At 44.0% G+C, this 25393-nt stretch overlaps 1 protein-coding gene across 2 annotated transcripts in view; it reads left to right on the top strand.

Annotated features, from left to right (window-relative positions):
* Nucleotides 1-2584: 2584 nt before the first annotated feature.
* EPHA4 (EPH receptor A4) overlaps nucleotides 2585-25393 on the top strand; it is a 160842-nt gene continuing 138033 nt past the window's right edge. For both annotated transcript variants that reach the window (XM_079975858.1, XM_079975859.1), the window contains exons 1-3: nucleotides 2585-2739; nucleotides 6216-6283; nucleotides 12081-12744. In XM_079975858.1, the coding sequence (XP_079831984.1) occupies nucleotides 2646-2739; nucleotides 6216-6283; nucleotides 12081-12744 (826 nt within the window). In that variant the 5' untranslated portion in view covers nucleotides 2585-2645. The remainder of the gene's footprint in view (nucleotides 2740-6215; nucleotides 6284-12080; nucleotides 12745-25393) is intronic.

Raw genomic sequence — 25393 nt, 5'->3', positions numbered from 1 at the left:
TTGAAACTGTTTCCAGAGAAGGAACTGGTGCTGGTGGGAGGGAGAGAGAGAGAGAGAGACTGAGTTTTCCATCAGGGGTACTGGATTCACCTGTGCTGCTGATGCATTTGATTCTGCCTGGTCAGAACACACCTGGAATCCTGTATCCAATCATGGGAACCAGAATTTAAGAAAGATATTGGCAAGCTGGAATGTGTGCAGAAGAGGGCAACTACCATGATCAAGGGTCTGGAAACCAAGTCTTATGAGGAATGGTTGAGGGAGCGGGGTATGTTTAGCCTGGAAAAAAGGAGACTGAGAGGAGATATGATCACCATCTTCAAATAACTTAAGAGCTGTCGCAAAGCAAACTTGTTTTCTCCTCTTCTAGAGGGTAGGACTTGAACCAGTGACTTCAAGTTACAAGAAAGAAGATTCCGACTAAACACCAGGAAGTACTTTCTGACAGTAAGAGCTGTTTGACTGTGGAGCTGTCTCCCTCGGGAGGTGGTGGGCTTTCCTTCCTTGGAGGTTTTAAGCAGAGGTTGGATGGCCATCTGTCATGGATGCTTTAGCTGAGACTCCTGCATTGCAAGGGGTTGGACTAAATGACCTTTGGGGTCCCTTCCACCTCTACAATTCTATGGTTCTGAAGGCTCCTAGGGCTGGAGGGTGTGGCAAGGCAGGTAGAAAAAAGCCATTGCCTACTGGCCAAAACAGAGTCTCCCTCTCCTCACATTCCTGGGTGGAGCCCCTCATCACCACACTGAAACCTGAAATCCGCCTCTGCAGCCATGCGACCCTCTCCAGTAGGTGGGGGGCAGGGGCTGGCAGAGAAAGGGGGAGGCGGCAACTTTCCCTTTTTAGCTTCAGGTGGAGAAAGGGAACCGGTCAGCCCTGACAGAACTCCTTGCTTGAATCTTAAATCTCTTGCAGTGCTGCTGAAGATCTCAAAAAGAAGCTGTTTGCGAAGTCATATTATATTGATGCTGCCTTTTGGTTCTAGTTGGGCGGCGGGGGAGCAAAGACTTTGATGCAAACACTTTTTTAAAAAAATCTACCTTGTCACATTGACGTCTTTGTCTGCATTCTCTTCACTAACCGGCAACCCACGAGGGGGCGCTGTTGGTTTATGTTGGAAGCTCTTCCTCGCTGGAGTGAATGAAGAGCGCAGGAATCCACCCCCAACCTGTTCTCTGTGTGGGTCGCAGCCCTTTTCCGCTCAGGGGAGAGAGAAAAGAAAAGAGAAACCCACCCACACCAGTTCATGGGTTCTTTTGCCTGCTCCTTTCTCCCCTCGTGGACTTTTCCTTGCGATCACTCCCTGCGTATGTTGAAATGTATGCAAGATGCCAGGAAGGGAGGAGGGCGGGTGACACCGGCTTCATCCGTCGCCTGCAGTTAAGCGAGAGCGGGTGGTGATCCACTCGGAGAAATCCTCTCCAAAGAGATCTATCTATGCCTGGATATTGTGGGTTTGCCAAGAAACGGGCACCACACGCCATGCACAATTTCCTGCGCCTCGCTTCCTATTGTCTTTCCTGTTTATCAAAAAAGTTTTCAGACGCCTCCCGTGCCGTCAGTTTCTCTGGATCACCGGGATCGGCAGCGCAGTGTTGGTGTGTGACCCTTTCGTTTACTGTACTTGCACAAAACCGGCTTGGCCGAGAAGCCGATTAAAAACAGTCTGCCTGTCAATGGAGAGACTGGGGTGGTGGAAAAATAACTTGGCTGCTCAGTCAGTGCTCTCGGTTTGGAAAGGTGGCCGGCAGCTTATTGCAATAATACCGCGCGCGCGCGCGCACACACACACACACCGGACAGAAAACCCCTCTCCCCCTTCCCTTCCACCCAACCGTTACCCACCCCCCCGGGAAGATCTTTCATCCAGATATTTTTCTGCCCGGAAAAAAAAGGGATCGCGGTCTAAACCCGGGTTTAGCTGGCGAGGAAACGGCGCGCGCCAGGCAGGCAGGTACCCCGCGCGCAAAATCCTTTCGCGCCGTATTGGTCACCTCATCCTAGATATTATCTATCTAAATATAATTCAGATAGTCAAGTTGTTTGTTGTTACTGTTATTCTTAGTCTCCTTTTAAAGGGAACTGTGTAGAGGGGAGTGCAGTTGTTTCATCAAAGATTTTAAAAAAGAAAAGGAGCCGCTTTGCTAATCGCTTCTTTCCAGAGGAATCCGATCCAAAACCTCGCTTGTTTGCTCTCCAAAAAAGAGCCCCGGGAAACTCGGGCTCTGTACTGACGCGCACCGGGCGTTTGTGTGTGTGAAGTAATGAACACGGAGCAGCGTTTCCCTGCCCGGCTCGGAGGGATTCTTCAGCAGGACGGCGGGGATGGCGATGCCTGCGGTCGGGGAAAGGCGAGCCTGGAAGAGAGAGGATCCGTCGCCGCTCAGACACTTTCGCCCAGTTGGACAAGGAGGCGACGGGCGGGAAGGAGGCGCGGCTTGGGAAGGGGCGGGGCGGCGAGGGGGACGGGGCGGGGCTTTCTTCCCGAGCAGCGCCTCCGACAGGCGGGCGGGCTTGATGGACGGCTGTACGTCACGGTCCCTCCCCCGCCCCCTTGGCAATGTCTACAGCCTGCTGCACTCCCAATTTAAGCATTTATTCCACTGGGATAGAGGAGACCGGAGCAGCGCTGGCACCAAAAAACCATGGCTGGGATTGTATATTTCTTCACCGTCTTGCCGCTTCTCTTTGGGATTTGCGAGGGGGTTACCGGCTCTCGGGTATATCCAGCCAACGAAGGTGAGTGGGAAAATAAAATTTAAAAAAGCGACGGGGGTTGGTAGTGGTTGGTACCCCGGGCCGATCCGAGGCTCCATCCATCTCCTCTTTATCTCCGGGGTTTGGGGTGCTTCCCCCCAACACCGTCTTCCAGCGGTAGGGACCGGGAGCGGCCGGCAGCGCGCGCGCTTTGCAGGACGCGCTTGTGGGCAACTTGTGCTGCCAGGAGAAAGTTCGACCCAGGCGCCTGCCTTCCGGACGGACCGATGGACGACCTCCCGGCTGGGCTCCCTCCCTCCGTGCCAAGCGAGGCTGGACAGCCGAAGGGGAAGCGTCGCCAGGGTGCTTTTCCACCCACCCACCCACCTACCCACCCGTCCTGCTTCCTTTTGCCGGAGCTTCGCCCCGCAGCCAGACTCCCCACGTCCGCCGGCACCATCGCGTCGCCCCCTGGACGGCGAGAGGTGGAAGTTTGGAGCGGCGGCGGCGGCGGCGGCGGCGGGGCGGGCTGGGGCCGCCTCGGATCCTCGCCTTGTTGGGGAGCTGCGTTTGCCGCAGACGCGACGTCCCGGTGCGCGCGGCGCAAAAGCGCGTGGGAGCTTGACCTGGATTTTCCGAGATGCCTGGAGCCGACCTGCTCGCAAGTCACGCCGCGGGACCCGCCGCCGCCACGCCAGGAAAAAGGCCCTTTTTATTTTGCGGACGGGGCCAGATCCTTCCCTTTTTGCACCCGTGTAAAATCTAGGTTAGAGCCCTAAAGTGCAAAGCGCAACCCTCGCTCCCTGCTCCGTCCGCGCGCCCTCTTGCACCTCCTGGCTTGCTGCATTCCGCGGAGGGTGTACGAGCTGGGCATTGTTGTTGTTGTTACTAGCCTTCGTCTTGGAAAGATGATGAGGAAGGAAGCCTAAAGATCTTGGTGTTCATTAAGACTGATGTTACGTAACCCGGGACACGCGCGCGCTTACACACACACACGCAGTTTCCTGGAGTACCTGTCTGGCTTTGCATACATCCAGGTGGCCTGCACCTTCCTAAACCAGCTTGACAAGAAGGGGTGTGTTTGTCTGCGCTGCTCCCTGTTTGTGAGTGTGTGTGTGAGAGAGAGATGCCCGTGTGTGTCCATCTGCTCACGATTTGGCTCCTGCAACTCCTAGGGCAAACCTGGCCATGGTATAATGTCAGAGGCCTGGAAATCACCTGGTACAGAAGAGCACAGATGCAGGCAATGTGCAGTTTAAACTTGAAACGAGAGGCAAAGCATTTTGCAGATGGATTTGCCTGTGCCTGAGATATCCCTACACTCCTGCATTTTTAAAAAGTGCAATGCTCTGTCTCCCCCCCTTGTTTTTCATCATTTTCTTTGCCATCAGCAACTCAGCCACACTGTCTTCCCACTTTCCTCTTTTCCTGGTCTTGTTTTCCGTTCATTCCAATGGATGGAAAAGCCTTGTCCTCTCTGGTGCAGGAGCGCTGGACCAATCTGAGAAGGCTTTGTCTCTTTCTCTGTCTCTCTTAAAATAGTTTTTGGTTGGTCCTTTTTGATCTTCCAAAGGGAGAAGAGGCAGTGTGTGCAGAAATTGCAAATGATCATCATTGGCTTAAAAACAACAACAAACTAAATAAAATATAACCATTCCAGTCAGAAAGGATGTTGCATTTGTTTGTTGTAGTTTGAAACCCTTATTTATGATTTATTTAGAACTTGTGGTTTTTGTAGTCTGACTATGGGAAAGGCTGGGGGGGGGGAGAGGAACTGAGGGGCTGAGATTTCATTGAATGTCTCAGCATCTTTAAGTTAAATCTGTACTAGGGGAGCCATTTTTCATGTCCCCACCTCTTACTCCATCTTTAACAAGAGGCTTAGGAGGTACAAAGAATGCAGTGGTGGGCCTTAGTACACACTTAGGTTCTCTCCCCCCCACCACCTTTTTTTTTTTTTGTTTCCTACAGAATTAATACCCCCTCCCTCTCCACTCAATGCATCCAATCTCTTACTCCTAGAAATATTACCCAGGAAGGTGGATTAAAAGGAAAATACACCTTTTTTTTTCTTGCAAGTGTCATTAAACACCCAGAAGGTGGTAACAGAACATATTGGGTTCAGTGTTTATGGTGGCAGTAATACACCAATTTGGATTACACTATATGTCAAGCTGTGTGCTCCACCTGCTTCAGAAATTCACCGACATACCCCTAAGAGATGTGCAATTCATGAAACAGAAGTGACGGACGGTGTAAACAAGGACATTTATTACAAGACAAATGAAATTTCTTTCATGATACTTATTATTGGAGTGTCTACATGTTATGTACCCCATTTCCCACCACAGGTATATATATATATAAGCCTGTCCTTTCACTCTTCCTCAGCTTTGTAAATCCTTAGCTCTTTGTGAGCAAGTCCCTTGAAGACGACAGTGATACTTTCTTCACAAGACTGTTCTGCATGGCTAAAACCAGTGGCACGTCTACATGGGAATAAACCCCATGGAACAGAGTGGGGCTTATGATTCAGTGCAGATAGGATTGTGCTGCATATAAATGAGAGGGCTAAATAGAAGCATTGCTTATCAATAGTAAGATTTTTTTTATTTTTACTTGATTTCTTTAAGTGTTTAACCGCCAGGCCGTTGGCCTTGCAACACCTTTTGTACAGTTGTGGGGCGTAGTTCAGAGAATGAGCTGTGAGCATATGGAGGTTCTCAATTCATAGAATTGTAAAGGAACCCAAGGGCCATCTGTTCCAACCTTCTGCGGTGCAGGAATATTTTTGCTCAAGGTGGGGCTTGAACCCACGACCTTGAGATTAATAGTCTGTCAGCTGAGCTATCAGTCAAGAGGTGACTCTAGGATAGGGTCAGTGGGGTTCCCTCCAGAAGTTGTTGGATTCCCCCTTCCTTCAGCCCCAGCCAGTATGGCCAATAGTCATGGCCATACCACATGGGATACCTTTGCACTAGGAAGGCACTATGGCAGTAGGTGCAGAATGGGAATACGAAATCTGTCTTGCCCTGTAGGAGTGTTGTAAAGGTTACCGTGATGTGTGTATCACATTCAGCATTGTGGAAATTCAGTGATCCATAAAAGAGTTAGTTGCATTTAATTAACAAATTAACCATACATAACTGAAGCCTCATTACCTTCCACCATGAGATCTAGGCAGTAAGTCTAAACACAGTGGTGCTTACTCCCGAGTAGGTGAGTATGCATGATTATGAAGCATTTGGGCAGGGATCTGACTAAGGGGCTCATTTCTGATTAATGTAACTTTTTTACTGGATCACGGCCACAAAGTTTGAATAAATATTGATCTCTAATTGAAAGTAGTCCATGACCACTGGCGTGACTGGTTAAAAAACAATAAAGATATAAATCTTGTCTGAGCGAGGATCTTTCTTTTCACATGTGGAAATAGTCAGGTAAATTTTTTCTAAAAACTTCGCCTGAGTTTCAGTAAGTGTAACTTGTCATTTATGTTTGTTTCCCCCTTTTTGCAGTTACCTTATTGGATTCCAGATCTGTTCAGGGTGAACTTGGGTGGATAGCAAGCCCGTTGGAAGGAGGGGTAAGTTCTGCATCCCTATCTGATCATCGAGGTGAAATGGAATGATTAGTACGTTTCTGGTGAATCCTAATGGCTCGATTATTGTTGATTGTGGGGAGAAGGTCACATTTCTTCCGTAGCCTGTGATGTGAATTACACTTTGTTGGAGAAACCTTATACTCCCAATGCATAGCTCTGTCAAGAAGGAAACCGTAGAGAGTGGAAAGAGACTTTCAGAATCTGATCAAAGAACGGATATTTACAACCCAACTCTAATTTATCCCAAAGTATAGTTCAGTGAGGTTTATTTCCTTGCAAGGCATCTATGCAGGCTCACTCGGGTGCAAGTATCTGAGGGTTCAGTGAGGCTTACTCCAAGGTAAGTTTGCATAGGATTGTGGCCTTAGATACAATAAATTAGATACGTGCTTCTTCCAAAGAAGTGGAGTTACATTGAGAGCAGGGATGGGGAACCTGTGGCCGTCCAGATGTTGCTGGGCTCTAAATCCCATCAGGCTCAGCCAGCATGGATGATGGCAAATGGATTTTGTTGTCCAACACCTTCTGGAGGGCTCCATTGTTCCCAAGCCCTGATTTAGGGTGACCACTATCTAGTTCCCAGATGGCAGGATTTGTGTCAGCTTAGGACAATTCCAAAGGTGTAATGCTACCTTAATAGATTAGATATTCTAGTCCACAAGGTTTCTTTCCTTCATTTTTAAAAAATATCAAAATCAAAACCTCTGCTTTTGGGGAGACAGCAGTACAGTGTATAAAGCAAAGCAGAGCAAGAGCTGCTTCTTAATCCATTGCTGAATGGTGAATGTTTAACACATTTGCAGATCTGGACTCTGGGAGAGAACGGAATCTCGTCTTAGTCAGGACTCTGTACAGACGTTCACTCTTAATTTAACAAAAGATTTGTAGACAAATACCATGCAGTCAGTAAGTCTGCTAAAGAACTGCTGAGTAGACCCTGATTCTTACCGTAGGTACTGTGTCCCCAGCATGCCATGGGATCAGGAATTTTTATTAATTACCGGGGGTGGGGAGAGGTGCAGATAGAAACCGCCACCTTATTTTCACTGCCACATATGCAGGGTGAATATTAAGAGCAATTTCGGGGTAGGGGGGAGAGAAACAATGCACATGGTATTTCCATTCAAATATGCTCAAATCCCTTTAAAATTAAATGGAAACCTCTTCTTGCTGCGCTTAAAGGCAAACAATTGATGCCTAACTAAGTCCAAATAATTAAAAAAAAAAAACTAGATTGCCAGTTATATAATAAACAGGAAGGCAAATTCCTTCAATGGGCTAATGAAATATACTGTAGTTGGATGTCCGTCGGTCCTGTAATTAAAAAGAAGAAGAAAGGTGGTGGGCGGGGAGGATGGTGACAAATGGAAGGAATGTGAGGCTGTTTATGTAGCGATGCATTATGCATAAGCTCTGAATTAGCCCTATCATGGGAAAATGGAGTATTGTCCTGCTCCCATTGTTGCTCTGCCCGAACTTGACTGCAGTCAGGTTTTGCTCTGCCTGTGCACACTGTGCTGTCCCTGGAACCATTCCCTGCCTGCCTCCCCCAGCCCTAGAAAAGGGGAATGATTGACAGGCCTCTGGCGGTGCAGACAGCACACATGCACTGTTGATTGCCGGCAATTGCCCTCATCTTTGACAGTGGGGAAAGGTACAGCTTTATCTGGGTGAGAGTCAGGCATCTCAGTTAATCCTATACCCTGGAAAGGTCAATGAATTAGTCTTTCTTTCTATGCACCCATGGGGCATCCCTTCTGTAGATTCAAGTATCGCCATTTTGAAGAAGTCAGCAATTGTGATTGATTGGCAGAGGATGTCCCTATATTAATTTTCAAGGTGTTTGTGAGTGTATGTATCTGTGACTTACGTTCGTAACATACGAAGTCTGAGGAGAAACGTAAAGAGGACTAGTTTCAATAAATCCATGTCTCTGTGTGCTGCCTTTTCACGTTGGCAGCGGGGAAAAATCAAGAGGGCTTAGTCTTGTCTTCAAGTCTGTCTGCAGGAGTGCCTTGAAAGTGCTTTCGTATAGCTGCATATGCTGCAGATTTGTTTCAAAGCGCTGGGAAAAGTAACACTTCTCCCTCCCTCTGCCTTCGAGAACACCCAAAGGTATAGAGCCTTCACAGATCAGCACAGCCTTCATTTTATACTGTGTATAAGCTCACTGTACGTTGCAAAGCCCTTGGCTCCACCCTCTTTTTATGGATCCAGAACAGGTCATTCCTGAAGTGTGAAGTATTTTATGTGTTAATATGAGACGTTGGAGATAAAAATAGGCCACTTTACCAGTGAATAGCGCTATTACTAAATCTATAGTAGCCCTAGAGGAATGAATGTGTTACATTATAAATTTAATTAATGATTTACCTTTAAAATTCACAGTTGAAAGGAAATCCTGGGTCTGGAATGCTTTTACTGTGGGATTATTAAACCATGGGAAGAGTTGGTTTAGAAAGCTGAAATGAAAAAAAGAGAGGAAGTGTTTGTTTTTGACAACACATTTAACGTTTCAAATTTATAACGGTTGAAAATGTGGGGGGAGGGGGGGACATTTATAGTATTGGGCCATTTGCCTCAAATATATTGAGGCAAATGTCTATAAATAAACAAACACCTCTTGTCAAACAAAAACCAAAAGGGAGAAAGTCAGAAGGGTTTTTGCAGCAAGGAGCTACTGAATGCATCCATGTTCCTTTCATAGACTTCAATAGGCTTTGGTGCCAAACTTCTTTTGTGCAAAGAGGCAAAAAGGAAATCCCATGGACAATTCTTATTTCCCTCTCCTCTTCCTTCCCTCGCCCCTGCACAGACTATAGGCTGATAACGTGGAAAGTGGTAGATCATAAAGGGCAGGACTGTAAAACAATGCTCATTTCATGGCAGTTGTAAATTAGAGAACTCTGTTGCTTACATCATGTTAGCATTTTACACTGATAAATGGCTTGCCAATTTTCCCCTGGTTATTGATTTATTCCCCTCTTTCCTTTTTTTAAGGTGTGTGTGTGTGTGTGTGTGTGTGGATTTGCAAGCATCTTCTCTAGGCAATAACTCTGATACGATCCTTTTGACTCTGGTGACGGCCAGAGATCTATAAGCTGACCTGGCTATCAAACTAGATTATTTTTAACCTAAACAGGACCAGAATGGTTACAAACCTCAATGGAAATGTATAGGATGCATTAGAGTTGTAGGCTAGGTCCTACAGTGTCCATTTAGCAGAGCATGTTTAATACTTGATTGCCAGGAAGCTGGATTCTAACTGTTCCATTCCCCCCCCCCCTCCGCTCCCTGCATGCTTCATTGTATAAGCTGGAACCTTAGAATTTAGCTATTATTTTGCATAAATGAAAAAAAGGTCCTTCCCACCCTTTGAACCTTAATTCAGCAGAACGGTGCTCCTTTCTCAAAAATAAGAGACAGAAAAGGCCTCAGCAGTAGCTTTCTTTTCTGTATCATGTGATTAACATAATCTCATTTAACAATGTTCAAAGCTCTTATTGACTACTTCCACTCTCCTTTTCTTTTATGATATGTTCATCACACTCCTGCTGGAATGCAGCTTGATAATACAGAATCTAATTCATTCTTATTCAAAGTTTCATTTTTCTGTAGGGTGGTTATTATCATGTTTGGCATTCTATTTTTTTTTTTAAACCAGTCCAGAATTTAAGAAGAAACTCACCTTTCAGTTAGGCAATGCAGGTTTATGAGGCATGGTCTGTTGTGTAAAATTGTGTTGTCCTGAGGTGCCTTAAGCCAGAATGCTTGAAATGGAACCAGCGGGTGCAAGCCAGAAAAAAATATAGGTATGCTTGCATTTCATTGTGATTGTTCCAAGGTGCTTGCTATAGAGATAGAGAAGCAAGTGGTGCTGTGGTCTAAACCACTGAGCCTCTTGGGCTTGCTAATTGGAAGGTCAGTGGTTGGAATCTGTGTGACGGAGTGAGAGCCCGTTGCTCCGTCCCAGCTCCTGCCAACCTAGCAGTTCGAAGGCACACCAGTGCAAGTAGATAAATGGGTACCGCTGTGGCAGGAAGGTTAACAGCATTTCCGTGCGCTCCCACACTCATCATGGTGTCCTGTTGCGCCAGAAGTGGTTTAGTCATGCTGGTCACATGACCTGAAAAGCTTTCTGCGGACAAACACTGGCTCCCTTGGCCTGTAGGGATGAGCACCGCACCACATAGTTGCCTTTGACTAGACCTACCCAGCGGTCCTTTACCGTTTTACGTTTACCTTAGAATAGAAATAATAAAGGTAAAGGGACCCCTGACCATTAGGTCCAGTCGCGGACGACTCTGGGGTTGCGGTGCTCATCTCGCTTTATTGGCCAAGGGAGCCGGCGTACAGCTTCCGGGTCATGTGGCCAGCATGACTAAGCCGCTTCTGGCGAACCAGAGCAGCGCACTGAAACGCCATTTACCTTCCCGCTGGAGCGGTACCTATTTATCTACTTGCACTTTGATGTCATATATACACACAAATATATTTTATGGACTGAGAACTTCAGATAGCTCAGCTTTTGCCAATCTGGTGTCCTCCAGATGGTTTGGATTGCAACTTCCATCAGCCCCACCAGCATGGCTATGCTGACTGCGCCTGATTGGGGTTGTAGTCCAGAATTACTGCAGGGGACCAAGCATGTGAAGGTTGAGTTAGTCTGTGCAATGGACATAATAGGTATTTGCTGATGACTGAAGACAGTTGAATAGGGCTGGGGCTGGGCATTACGAGTCGTTCTGGAAAGTGAGAGAGGATCAGTAAGTGGTTGTAGTGTAATAGCTGGGAGTGCTAGTTAATGGAATTGTGGATTCTCCTCTGCCATAAGATCACTAGGTGGCTTAGGCAAGCTGCTATTCTCTCAGCCAGAAGCCAGGGTCTCTCCCTTCTACATCTGTAACATAATGATTCAGGGGTTGCTGTAAGGATGACTGAGAGAGGAGGAACAGGGAAAACTGCTTTGTACCAAGTTAGACTATTGGTAGTTCTGTGTTGTCTACACGGACTTGCAGTGGCTCTTCAGGGATTTAGGGAGGGGTCTTTTCCTAGCCCTACCTAGAGATGCCAGAAATTGAGCCTGGGGACCTGAATGCAGAGGTGTTTTGCCACAGAGCTGCAGCCTTTCTTTCCTTTCCATATATGTGCTGTTATTTTATCATAAGTCACCAGATAGTATTGCAATATCCTTCATAGATATTGAGCCGATCTCGTTCTTGTTTCCTGTTCTGCCACTCATGTTGCATGCAACCCTGGGCAAGTTTCTTATAGTGCAACCCCATTCTTAATTCCTCAGAAGTAAGACATATTTGGGCTTGTTCCCAGGTAAATATGTATAGGGTTGCCACCTTATATCTTTGTATCTTGCTTTAAAAAAGTAAATCAAATTTACATGCAGAGTAGAACACCTGTTAAGGTTGCACAGTGTTTGGTTTTTATAAGACTCCCAGCTACGAGGGTCCATTCAGATCATGGCATATTAAGGTTGATTACAAGCTAGCATATATCCGTTTTTCTTTGGAAAATATCACTTTCCTGAGGTCTTCAATTAGGCTGCTATTAAAACCTGATTTCCTTTTTAGTATATGGCTTTATTTTTGCTCATGTGTTTGAAGTACCCTGTATGTTCTGATTTTTTTTAATGGCTTCCGGTATAAAGAGAAATAAAGGAAGCCAATTGGGAGAGAGAGGAATTAATTTATCTGGCGGTAGCAAGGTTTGATTATGCTTTTCACACTCTTCCTGTCTCACGTTTGTCCCTTTTGGTTCTTCACAGTGGGAGGAAGTGAGTATTATGGATGAAAAAAACACTCCAATCCGCACTTATCAAGTCTGCAACGTGATGGAGTCCAGTCAGAACAACTGGTTACGAACTGATTGGATTCCCCGCGAAGGGGCTCAGAGGGTTTATATTGAAATCAAGTTCACACTCAGAGACTGCAACAGCTTGCCAGGTGTCATGGGGACTTGCAAAGAGACTTTTAACCTCTACTACTACGAGTCGAGCAACGATAAGGAGCGCTTTATCCGCGAGAGCCAGTTTGCTAAGATTGACACCATCGCGGCCGACGAGAGCTTCACTCAGGTGGACATTGGAGACAGGATCATGAAGCTCAACACAGAGATTCGCGACGTGGGGCCCCTGAGCAAGAAGGGATTTTATCTGGCTTTCCAGGATGTTGGCGCTTGCATTGCCTTAGTGTCTGTCCGCGTTTTCTACAAGAAGTGCCCGCTGACAGTCCGTAACCTGGCCCAGTTTCCGGACACGATCACCGGGGCAGACACGTCCTCTCTGGTGGAAGTTCGCGGCTCTTGTGTGAACAATTCCGAAGAGAAGGATGTGCCAAAGATGTACTGCGGGGCAGATGGTGAATGGCTGGTACCCATTGGCAACTGCCTGTGCAATGCTGGGTATGAAGAGCACAATGGAGAATGCCAAGGTAGGGCCCCCCTGCATTGTGCAGTTCATTAGGGGCTGGTGTTCATAATTGAATCAGAGATGAGAATCGGTGGAAGGCTGCCCGTAATTAGCAGTCCCTGTGGGATGCAATGGGATGAAGGGGTCTAATGAGGAAGTCCAGTAGTTCCAGGTGGCAGGGCTAAGGAGTGCATAATACTGACAGAACAAATGGCACCACCGTAATCGGCAGAAGGCACGGCACATTTGCTATCAGAGGGTAGATTAGAACTGGCTTGCATCTCCCCACTCACATTTGAATGAGGATGGAAGGCATGTTATCTGAGCCAGTTCTGTTTAAAGGGGCAGAATCAGTTTCTCTTCCTTTCTTTTTTTAAAAGGTGAGATTGCTATTCCGGCTAAAAGAAAAGGCACAGCAGCAACAAGCTGTCTCCTCCTTCATGGCAGAAGACAGAAGCTTCTTTTTGTTTTTCAGGGGCCCTAAGGAATGACTCTTTAGTGTCTCATTTGATAACTTTTCACGAAATAATCCTTGAATACGTGAGATGGCTGCTTTTGTGAAATATTTTTATTTCTCAGAAAGTCTCCATTGTTTCCTTTACAAAGGAGCATGCTAGGAGACTCTAAGAAATGCAAGAAGTCATCTGTTTGCCCCCCCTCCTTTCCCCCTTCTCTGCAGAATTAAGGATTAAGGTTCTTATAAAAGGCAGCTTATCTTAAAGAAAAGAAAAGGGAGGGGAGATTTAAATCGCCTTTGTGGGTGCCTGTGATTTTTAGTTATACATTATCATGATTTTATAAATAGGTTATTACTGATTATGAACTTGATTGCCCCCCTTAGTCGCATGTTCAGGATCAGTCTCTAACGGCTCTTTTTGCCAAATGAATGCCTCTTTGTATATGTTGCTAAACGGATGAGGCCCGGCGATGTCAAGGCTGATTCATTTTAATTGCATTTTGTTAAGGGTAATGATTTAAAAATAAATAAATGTGTGAGTGCAATATATGTGGTATAGGAAAAAGCAAAACATAACGCTGATTTCTGTAAAATAGGTGTAAAATGGCATTTTCCTCCCGCAAAGCATTTCATACCGAGATGGTTTTATATGATCATTTATGGGCAATGTGAAGTTCATTATTATGCATTGAAATTAAGAGTTGGCAGGAACGCAGCTCTGAGCACAAACATTTTCCTTTGCTATCATACTTCCATCAGATATGTTCATGTCAGTGGGGGGGAAGCAGGGGTAGGGGGGTGGGAGAGATGAGCATATCTTATCAGCAACACAATTATGAAAGGTTGGAGTGAGAATTGAAAAATGAATTGCATGATGACAAGGCACATGTCTTGAGTAAATTATTCTGTCTCTTGGAGTGGGCAGGAACTTGGAAACCTTTGCATGTCAAGAACAAACAAATTTGTTACCAACATGCAGGTGTCATGCTGAGTAGATTTTGGGGGGAGGGAGGGAGATGTGTTAGCATCGAAAGAGATTTCTTAAAATTATTGCTGTTTTTCCTAGTTTGTAAGCAATGCTTCTTTCATTTTATTTTTGCATGGTTTAGCTGGTGGGAGAGCAGGTGGACGAAATTAGAAAGTTGTGCTTTGCAAAGAGATTACTCTGCATTCTGCTAAAGTGGGTGTTAGGGCCAGTATTGGCTAACCCTGATTGATGCCAAATTAAAACACTCCTTAGTCAATGACCCACACATTATTATCTAATCACATGACAGCCAGAGTGTTGTGTGGGAGAAATCACTTGTGATCTTTTGGGGCAGGAACTTCAGGAGGCCCCCACATTTTTTTAAAAAGCAGTAGGTGGTTGAAAGTGACATTGACACAGAAAATACTTGGTAACTCTCTGTTCGGCTCTACTGGACTTACGGAAACTGATTATTCACACCTTAAGTTAATGACCAATCCTGATGAGATCATGTATAAAAGGAAGAAAGAAACCTTTTGTCTTTTGTATCTCCTGTGTTTTAAAACCCTCCCATTAAACGTTCCATTGGAAGAAAATACAATCCAGCAAGCAGTCTTAAATTGTTAGCCATTTCATCAGTTGTTGATTGTATTTTCCTTGCAAAAAAACACACATTTCTTCCAGTTCCAAGACAAATGTTTTTCTCACTGTTCCCTAAGCCCACAGGCTTTGCTATGAATCACTTGTTAATGGCCATGTTTACTTGGAATCCAAACTATTAGTGTACAGGTGAATCAGATGACTTTGGATTTGGATGCTCTTGCAGAGGCTGAGTTTGGTTATTTGGTGTTTGGTAATCACTATTCTTGCCCTTTAATATTTTTGTGTGAAAATAAACACCATCTAGAGAGCCAAAAGCATTGTTATAGAACTGGGCAGCCAGCTAAAGAGAAGAAAGAAAACCATCTCAAGTCCACAAAAGCTTATAAAAGAGTAAGCTTGGAGGGCTGTGAACAGGTTCCAGACCGATTTTCCAACAGCACGGCTGTGGCAGGACAAATGTAGGAGTAGGTCACAGGTCATTCACTTCCTCATCCATCTTCCTCCCGTGATCCTGAGGTCAGAGTTAAGATTGATTAAGATCTTAAAAGCTTGACAAAGGCTTGGTGGGCAAAAATGGGCAGGCTGGCTGATGGCTGTGTGTGTGTGAAGGCAGAGGGTGCCCCTTTTGTTTTGAGATCTAACATTGCTCATCTGCTGGAGTCTTCAGAACTTTGGGGACCAAAAGGTATTTCCTACTGGCTTTCTTTCATCCAGCAGTGTATGTTAATTGAGGTTTTTTTAAAAGAAAGAAAGAATGAGAAAAATAAAAGAAGACATGTTGAGGCTACCAGGTGATGCCTGGGTAGCACCCCAAAGCAGCCACAAGTTCATTTAGTGTCTGGATCTTGAATAACATTTTCTGAAATGGAAACCTTGTTCTCTCCCCCCATTCCTATTCAGTTGTCTCTTCTAAGTAAGAAGAACGTGTTATTGGGGTTAACAGAAGCTTGAACTTGCTGAGTGGTTTCAGCGAAGGAGAGTTATTCTATGGGGACTTGGCAGTAGTCAAAAAAAGAGAGCAGGGAATCAGGGAAGAAGCAGGATTCCAAGATCAATAAACAAAACAAAACCCAATAATCTATTTTTTACGAGTTCTCCACTACGTCTGTCTTTAAAATTAGCAATCTATCGTTGTGAGAATATTGCTCGTGTGTGTTGAAAGTTGCACCTGTAATTTTAAATATAAGTAAAGGAAATGTACACTTGATTTCCTCAAGCTTATTTAGCAACCAGTGTTGTGTTTCAAAAAGAGAATAAGAACTGCATGGGAAATATTATTAATGAAACATGAAATTACCTTATATTCGAGGCATATCTCAAAAGCTAAGGTAATTACTGCTTTAAGGGGGGAAAATGTAGCTGTTGGCTGATGTTCTTTTGCTAAAAGATGCCATTGGTGATTAAAATTGTTTTGTTACACATTAGCTCAATGTGGTTTTGATTTTTGTTATGTAATTTCCTTATCAAAGCAAGTAGATGTAATATATGGAAAAAGCAGAGAAGATGCTAAATCAAGCAAGTAATAGAATTGCAGTTCTCTGTAATTGTTCTGATGCAGTGAAACCTGTAAGTTAAATTTTATGTATCCTATTTAAGGTCACTGCACCATAAAATCCAGATATTTTAATTACATTTTGCATAAACACCCCAAGATTTCAGCATTTTGTTGTATGTATATTCTCTTTTAGGAAACTTACAAAGCCAATTGGCAGAACATCCCACAAAGTTTAAGATACGTTTTTGAAATCGTCTTCTTTTTGCCATGTTTGGGATTTCCCTTCTTTCCCTTCTGCCTTTGGTAACAGGATCCTTAAGCAGGAATAATTTAGATGCCATAAAATAAATACACGTATAAGAACTTTTTGTTGCACTAGGGGATTAAAGTTTGCCTGATGTTCCTAAACAGGAATTCAACCTTTTCTTTTCCCTATAGAACATATCTTTAAAATGTTGATGCCTGTTCTGTAGACAAATAGCATATACATAAAGCAATTCTAAACCGCAGTTCTGCTTCTTCCTCTTATTGAAATCAACATGCTCATGAGTAACTTTGCGTATCAGCTTTTGGATGTATCCAGGAAATCAAAACGATCTGTAACATTTGACTTGTAAACTGGTTACTTGAAAATAAGGGAGTGCATCTTTGTGAGGGTATGTATGTGTGAGCATGTGTGTCTGTGTGCGTAAAAGATCAAACTTATTTTTAAAAAAATGGGGGAAGTTTTTGTTTTTGTTTTTAATTATTTGGAGACAAATTTGTGGCAGGTGTTTGCTGTTGGGTTGTTGTTTTTCCTCCACTGAAATGTTTTGTATTCCTTCTTTTTCTAAATGTGAATCGTAGCAAACTCCGGGCTAAGGTTTCTGAATAGTATAGTATTCAGTCTTTCCAGTTACAGTGCACGAAATCTTGTACGTTCTTTCTAAGTTGTAGTATTGGCCATAGAAATACAGCCTGGCTTTTCCATGGGCTATTTGTCTTTGTTTGGTCCACTGATCTTAGATCTTTATTGGTGCTTTGAGGGGACTTGATAAAGGAAGACTTCAGCCATCCCTTATGTCTTTTGAATCGCTTTTTCTCTCACTCCTCCCTACATTGCCCTAAACTTGTGGATCAAACTCTGCTCTCATTTCATCTGATTCTGCTTACTTCTTTTGATATACTTTGTGGGAGCAGGTGAGGTCACATAGTTTCATGAGCTGGAAATAATTAACACTTCCATGACTAAATGGTCACTTTATGAATATTCAGGTTCTGCTTCACTCTCCCTGGGAAGCAAACATGTTGGTTTCGTTCCCATTGCTCCCAGTGGAGAGGGATGAGGTTTCCCCTGTGAATGAGGATTGTCAGCTGTCTGGCCAGTTTGCCTTTTGCATGCAGCAGATTCCTCATTTGCATATTTTGTATACATCCTCATGCAAAGTAGCCCACCCATTTCCCACTTTCACAAAGGAGATAAGCGCTTCCTTTGGAAAGTCCAGAGGAGAAGCTCCTTCTATTTATGCAGATCCTAAAGTCTTGGGTTTCATGCAAATGCATTTGATCGAAGCTCTTTGTTTAAGAGATAGGGAGTGCATATTTGCCCACCATTCCTCTTTGTGGCCCAGTCTTTCCACACAAAAACCCACACAGGCCTTGATGCCCTCTCGGCCTTATGGGAAATGCTGACTACTGAGGCAATACAAAACTGTTAGACGGAGAATTCACACTTTAGATGTGAACTTCATCAGTGTTTCCAAGGTTTTGTGAATAAAGGGACACTGAGTGCAAGTCCACTTGGGTAAAGTGGTGTTGTGTTAAGCCTTGCTAAAAGGCAAATCAAACCAGATGGGTAAAGAATTGAAATGGCAACTTTATGAAAATAATATTATCAACTTAACGGAAGTTACTCTTGTTTACAAAAAAAGAAAATCTTAAAAGAGATGTAGCCCTTTGTAATGCATTACATATACAGTTATTTTCTTTTTAAAAATATGATATTCTGGGCATATCTATCTGGGCCCCACCTGCATTATACATTGAAAACAGTATCATAACACTTTCAGCAGTCATGTCTCCCCCTCCCTCCAAAAAAATTTTCCCCTAGGAATGATAGTTTCTTAATGGTGCTATTTTTCTCTGGGAATTATAGCTCTGGTAGGTGAACAGGGGTCTCAGATGGTCAGCACCCTTAACAAACTACATTTCCCAGCATTCGGGGTGGGGTGGGGGGGTGGCTCAGTTGATTAGAGCATGGTGCTGATAACTCTTAAGGTTGAAAGTTTGATCTCCATATGGAACCGCTGCATATTCCTGCATGGCTGGGGGTTGGGCTAGATGATTCTCAGAGTCCCTTCCTGCTGTGATTCTAGGATTCTAAGACCTGACTGTCTGAAGTGGTATGATACTGCTTTGAAATTTATAGTGCAGATGGGCCCTCAGAAGTGAATCTCTCAGAGTTCAATAGAACTTGCACCTAGCAAAATGTTTAGGATTGCAGCACAAGAGGTTTCCCTAACACCTCTCCCCTCCTTTAATGCATTCACTTAAGACGACCATTTGCCGATGTACCTCAAAGCCACCGACGCCACAGCCCTTGACCCACATGACACCAGCTAGCCTGTGGCAGCCTATATGTAACTTGTAACTTTATTAAATGGTGCCAAATCACAGGTATGCTTGGGACAGTTTGGTTGAAAGGTTTATCGATCTGAACTATGGCATCTGAAGCATGTACACACTTCATTTACAAAAGAAACCCCCTCAAGTATGGATTGTTTTCATTTTGTCTCTTGCAAATCAATGGTATGAAATCAGAACCAAAATCTATGCTAGATCTATTTTCTCTAAAAAATAACAGGAAAAGGGCATATTTTTTGCCCCCTGTGAATATGCACACAAAGCTTTTTGATGTGCAATTAGCGTTTAACTCAAAGTTAATTTCACAGAGCAGTAAACTGCAGAGTGTCAGGCCATGTGGCGTAATTAAGCAGAGGTTTAAAACAACAAGGAAACGTGCAGAAGCTTCGATTCAGGCCTGAGCGGCGTTGAAGGAAGTGAGACCATTTGCTTCTCAGTATAATTGGAAGGGCTATTAGGATTAAATAATACCAAGAGGCACCTTTTGTCTGGCTTTTGGTTTAACCTCTCAGGAAAAGTAGTTTCCATCTAAAGAATTTGTGTGCTGCTGCTGTTGTTCTAAAGTTATGAAATCGAGCACTTCCTCTAAGCTTTCTAGATCTTTTGTGGCCCAACAAGAAGAAAACCCAGGTAGGGGGTCCAGGTACGGGCTGTTTAAATGGCCCCAGAGCAGACCTGAGGGAAACCTCCCTGCACCCCCCATGGCCAATCTAGGGAGCAGGCTTGGATCCAGCTCCTGATAGGTATTGTGGGCTTATCCCCTGCCGCCTACCCAGGTTAGACTATGACCTTGAGCTCTCTCATTGGGGGCCCTATGGGGTGCCTCCACTGCCCTGCACCACTGCTGCACTGAGAGGGTGAGCGGACTTGGTTTAATCTCTCAGGAAAAGTAGTTTCCATCTAAAGAATGTCCTGCTGTTGTTGTTCTAAAGTTATAAAACTGAACACTTCTTCTAAGTTTTCAAGATGGTCTGTGCACCTCTTCCTAATTGAAAAATGTCATTGGATGCAGTCATATAGGTCCTGATTCACACACCAGATATGCTTCGACTCCAAGTTCCCATCAGCCCCAATCAGCATTGCCAATGGCCAGGGATGATGGGAGTCGGAGTCCAGCAACATCTGGATGGTCAAAGGTTCCCCGGCCTTGCATGTAGCATTTTATATTGAAATACGGGACAATCCTTTATTATGCAGAACAGGTGGCATTCCTAAGCACATTGATATAAATAAGAATGGATAGTGATAATGTCTGAGAGCTGCATACAAGTTCTGGGAATGAGAAAACTCCTTTTTTCTGATTGTATCCTAATGATCCTTGGCTTCAGTTGGACCCTGCTTTGAAGATATCCTCCCTCCCAAAGTCATAGATGCTAATCTGAAAGTAAATGACACATCCTCCTTATAGTTATGACCTTGGTGCTATAAATGATTCAGAACCTGACATTCCTGCCTGTCACCTGGTGTTCCTGTCAATTTATCTGTAAGTTTCTGGGCCTCAGGATTTTGTGGGTTTTGGCCACATCATTCCAGGGGACCCAGTGCAGCAACTGCCACTCCCTGCTAATGGAGGTTGGGTTCAGGCTTTGAGAAAAACAAATGCAAGATGCTGTGGTTTCCTTAGCTGCTTTTGGAAGTGGCCTTTGGGTGCAGGAGTCTGAGTGGGATCTGATTTCAAAAATGGGTTTGCCAGGCAATGGCTGGAGGTGTGTTATGCATGTGTTAATCGGGGAAATAATGCATGCAGTTTGGCACTGAGTGGCAGGCTTGAGTAGCAGATAGTGTCTGAGGTTCTGTCTACAGGTTATTGATGGCCTCCAATGAAAATGGGGGCAAACGGATATCTAACGTGCATGTGATTACCTCTCCTGTCTGCTTTGGTTGTCGTAGGGGCCTTTGATGCCGTTTCAGAGTAGCATTACGGAAAGAATGTTAACAAGGCACACCTTTCCTCAATCGTAGTACTTGCAGTAGTAAGGAAACTGCCTTGAACCTTGTGCTGTATTGATTTTGACAGCTCTGCTTTGGAGTCCCCTTTCCTCTAGGAACTAAATTGGTACCAGCACTTGCCGAGCATGAGCATAGAATTCTTAGACAATTAAAACAACAGCAGCATTGTGAGCATTTTTATCACCTTTGTCAGCTGAGCAAAAGGACAGATTTCATTTGCTCCCATCCCTATGCATGGACATATTCAAGGAGTGTTCATTTGCTCAGGAGTGGTGGCAAGGGGCAGAGAGCTTGATATCTCAAACATTGTAATAGAATGCCAGACTTGGAAATGGGAGGTAGTGGCTCAGTTTACTGGGAAGCACATTATTCCAGTCTCAGTTCCCATCTCTAAAATGTGATCGGCAAATTTTACATGGACATTAAAAGTGCTCTATTGGTGAGCAAAGGTCAGATCACCTGGTGAGATGAAGGAGGTTTGTGGAAAATGGAGGGAATGAGACATTTCTGTGCTCAGGTTTAGGTCCAGACTAATGATCTTCATTCAAACTGCTTTTAAGCAAAGCCAGGCTCATCAAAATCTGTTCCAGTATCCTTAATAAGCTATGGACTGCCAGCTGCTTAAAATCCTTAAAGCATCATTTGAAACAATTTCATTGATAAGGCTAACGTCTCTTATTGGCAGGGATACTTTACTCAGCAGTCGTACAAACCCACGGTACAGTGTCTTAATTATCCAGATAATCCTGTTTGCTTGTATTTTTTTAAACTATGAAGTGCTAGGTAATTATTCAATTCTTAATAGAAGTCAAATGGCAATGTAAACAATAATTAGGATGTTAGACAGACTAATGTGCTTCAAAGCAAATTGGATTATTTTTTTTCATACTGTTCAGCATGAAGTCCCATAAAGCTAACAATTTAGTGGCAAGGAAACAAGTTCCATTTTGTTCATATTTTATGGTGTTATCTCTTCATGCCTTGTTTGAGAGAATAACAGTTTGTCCCAATGAAGCTGCCTGCTCCAGAGCCAAATGTCACTTTAACAATCGGCTCCCTGCAGTTTGCTATTTGGCTACGCTCTCCCATGGCTCCAGATTGGTTCTTTGTCTGCTTCAGTTCCAGCAGGTCAGAGGTTAAACAGAATACTGATTTCCTCCCACAATATTGACGGCAGGTAAATATGGCCAGGACTGGTGCTTGATTAACATGCAGCCCATGTTGGAGAGATTTGTCCCCCGGTCTCTCTTTTAGGCAGAAGATGTGCTTACTTTCAGATTAACATTTCCCTCCTTGGCTGTTCTTTTCTTCCGAATTAGATGACTTTGAAAGCAGCTCCATTTCCCTTTGATGCATTCCCCCTAAGCCTTAAGCGGAGAGCCTTCGAAAATTCGGGATGCGTTTGAAGAAGTCAAGGTTTTCTTTTTCGAGAAATGGAGATCTGGATTAAAACTGTTGGGCTTCCCGCTTCTAGCTGCGAGAGGGTCTAGCAATCTAGATCCCCAACTTCTCTGAATTTTACCTCATGGGGGGAAAAACACCCTTTGTGCAAATGACCCAAACAACAAGTGCAAAGCAATTACAGTTCTCAGTAATTTTCTCTCTCTTGTCAACTTAGCAGTTATCGAGCATTTCTCTCTCCCTCTCTCTCTTCATAAATAGTTCCCGAGACAGTTAATTAAATCTTGTCTTTGTCTCCATTACTTGCATTGTATTCAGCCACGACTCAAGGGCAGCTCTCACTGGTAACAAAGACAGGAGGAAAGGACGCTGCTTCTTTCCCCGATATTTTAATCATGGGGTTGTCACACAATAATGCTCTTGGGTGGAGGGTTTTGTTTAGTGGGCACTTCGTGTTCTCACCAGCATTTGAGTGACTTGAACAATTGTCTCTCTCTGCCCGCCATCAAGACTTCTTAAGAAAGGGTGCTAGTGTTCCTCTGCAGTGAGGCCAGTAATGAATTACAGCTGTTTTAATTACACCTACTTTAATTGTTTTCCCAAGAAGAGCAGGTGTCTTAGGAAACAACAGCAACACAGAATGAGCGAAATCCATCCAAAGGGTTAGATCTTCCTGTGTGTATATGGGTTGGTTTCAAGGAATGCAACCATATATTTTTGTTAGCTTCCATTTTTATTTTTATTTTAAAATTCAGCTCTTGAGGCTTCTCACCAGGTCAGAACCACAGAAAAATTACTAATTCATTAGTCTTGCTTTCCATATCAGACCACAGATTAGTTAATTTTGTTTTCCTTAAAAGTCTATTTAACTTTGGGTTTATTTTTTCTCCCTCCCTCCCATCCACCCTGTCTTCACCTACCAGTGCTTGGGGCAAGTAATAAAAGTTTAAAGCAGCTGGTGGGATGGAAGAATATTTTGCAGGGGAATCCCAATCCCACAACTGCTTAAATTTGACTGAGGAATGCAAATCAAACAGCAAAGCCCTTCTGGAAGGTACACACCAACAGTGTACTTTGATGAACTTGGTACTTGTAGTGTAGTTATTTGTTTTCTCCCTTTCAAGGGTTTTCTGTAGCTGAAAAAAGACATTCCCACTTGGGAAACAATTTCCTTTTGAAGTGCCCAGCCTGTCAATGATTGAAACCACAACAAGGCAAATTAGCATGTTAAAAGAACTAGATCAATACATTTCTCTCCTCTTCACTCCCTACTTCCTATATCTCTTCTTGGCGTGTGAGAATTTTGAGTACCTTCAAGAGTTATCACTCTCAGCAGAGGAGCCAGTTGGTGTTTGAGTGTAATAAGTGGTGTGGGTAACAGGAGATGTACCTTGGTCAAACTCTGTCCGCTTGATCCGCTTCCCAGACTCAAGTACAGTCTTTTGAAAACGGATTCAAGGAAAATTGACAGCTTTGGGAAGCACAGTCAGTTCATGTAATTATGGAGTGGATTAGAAAGTAAGTGTAGGGAGAAATAGGAGATCAATACAAGGGCACAAGTTGACTGAACTCATCCTTAGATGTTGGAGTACTCAATTTTGTAACATTTAGCATGAGTATGTAGAAGATTTCTTCGGGGTTATCCAATAGGCACGTAAACACACACACACACACACACACACACACACACACACACACACAAACAAACAAACATGAGGCAACAGCCCTACTGTTTTATAAAAAGTGCAGAGACCACAGACTTGATAGATAAATTAACAGCAGTGCTGTGAACTGTTAGAAGCAGTCTCCTAGTTGAGAACAGCAGGAGTTTGCTAATTGTTTTAAACAATGTGTGCTTTGTTGCAAAGGGATTGTTTTTGTTTTAAAGGAAGATGGAAAAACTGCAGCCACATGCCACAGATGCTGGCCACTTGGCTGGGTTTCGACAAGGCTAGGAAGGTCAACTGCCACCCTCAGAGACCAAGGGCGGTGAATAAATTTAATTAATAAATGGACACATTCAACCCTACAGAATTAACTGTTGCTGAACCCATGGGAAATGTGATGCTTTTCACATGTGCTCTTCTTTAAGAAGAGCTTGATGGTGCTCAAAGGCTTACAACTGTTCTCACTGACAAAATTTTCTCCCTGCTGAAAGTATTATTGTGTATTTCATGCCTCCCATTCTCTGTGATTAATATGGCGCAAAATTATGCCACTCAGTGACAGAGAGAGGTTTGATCCACCTCGCTAAAAGAGTTTTGACCTTGACTGCTCCTTTGGCTGTAGGCAGTACATTTAAACTTTCTGCTTTTACATTCCCATCTGTCAAGCATGGCTGACATTAACCTTACAGAAGTGTTTTAAGAATTAGGGAGTGTTTGCAAAGATGCCTTGAGGATGAATAGGGCTATATATTCCCCAGTTGGCCGGTACCTTTTCCCTGCAACTGTGCTGGTGTTCTAATTAGGGAATTATTTTGACTGATGATTTTTTTTCCTGGATGCACTTTACCTGATGTTATAACGGGAAATGTTTTCCTTGGAAATATATTCCTGCTTGTCTTATTTCTGGCACTGCAGTTAGTAAACGCAATTTCTTGGAAGGAAAGGTATGTCTAGCCGGCTCTAATTTATGAGATCAGATACAGTCATTGGAAGGGGGGGGGGGGAGAATGTATTTCACATTCCTGGGCACTAAAGGGAAAAAATAGAAGCCAAATTCAAATTAAGTTCCAGTTGTGCAGGGGTGAGAATACCTGTCAAAATTCTTAGGCACCAGCATCAACCTGAACAATGATGTGCCTGGGATTTTTTTCTCTCCCTGTCATAGATTGGAAATATTATTTCAGCACTTGATACCCGCAGTCTAAAGGAGGAATGACCAGCCTCTTGCCTGTGGGTCCTGTCTGACCCTCCAGCTGCTTCCAGCTCTTCTCCACAAAAACCTGTACCTTGCACTTCAGACTCTAGATGTGAGATGGGGAAACTGCAGCCTTCCAGGTGTTATTGGACAACAACTCCCATCCTGTCTGACCATTAGTCATGCTGTCCGAGGCCAATGGCAGTTGGATTCAACATTTGGAGGGCTACATGTTCCCCATCCCTACTCTAGTTACTTCAATTGCTGCTGGCATCTTGCTGGTCTTATGGCAGCTGCATCTCTAGATGAGCATG

The sequence above is a fragment of the Podarcis cretensis genome, assembly GCF_951804945.1.
Source record: "Podarcis cretensis genome assembly, chromosome: 5".
Classification (NCBI taxonomy): domain Eukaryota; kingdom Metazoa; phylum Chordata; class Lepidosauria; order Squamata; family Lacertidae; genus Podarcis; species Podarcis cretensis.
Note: the sequence above shows the minus strand (reverse complement) of the source record. Positions and strands in the feature narration are given on the sequence as shown.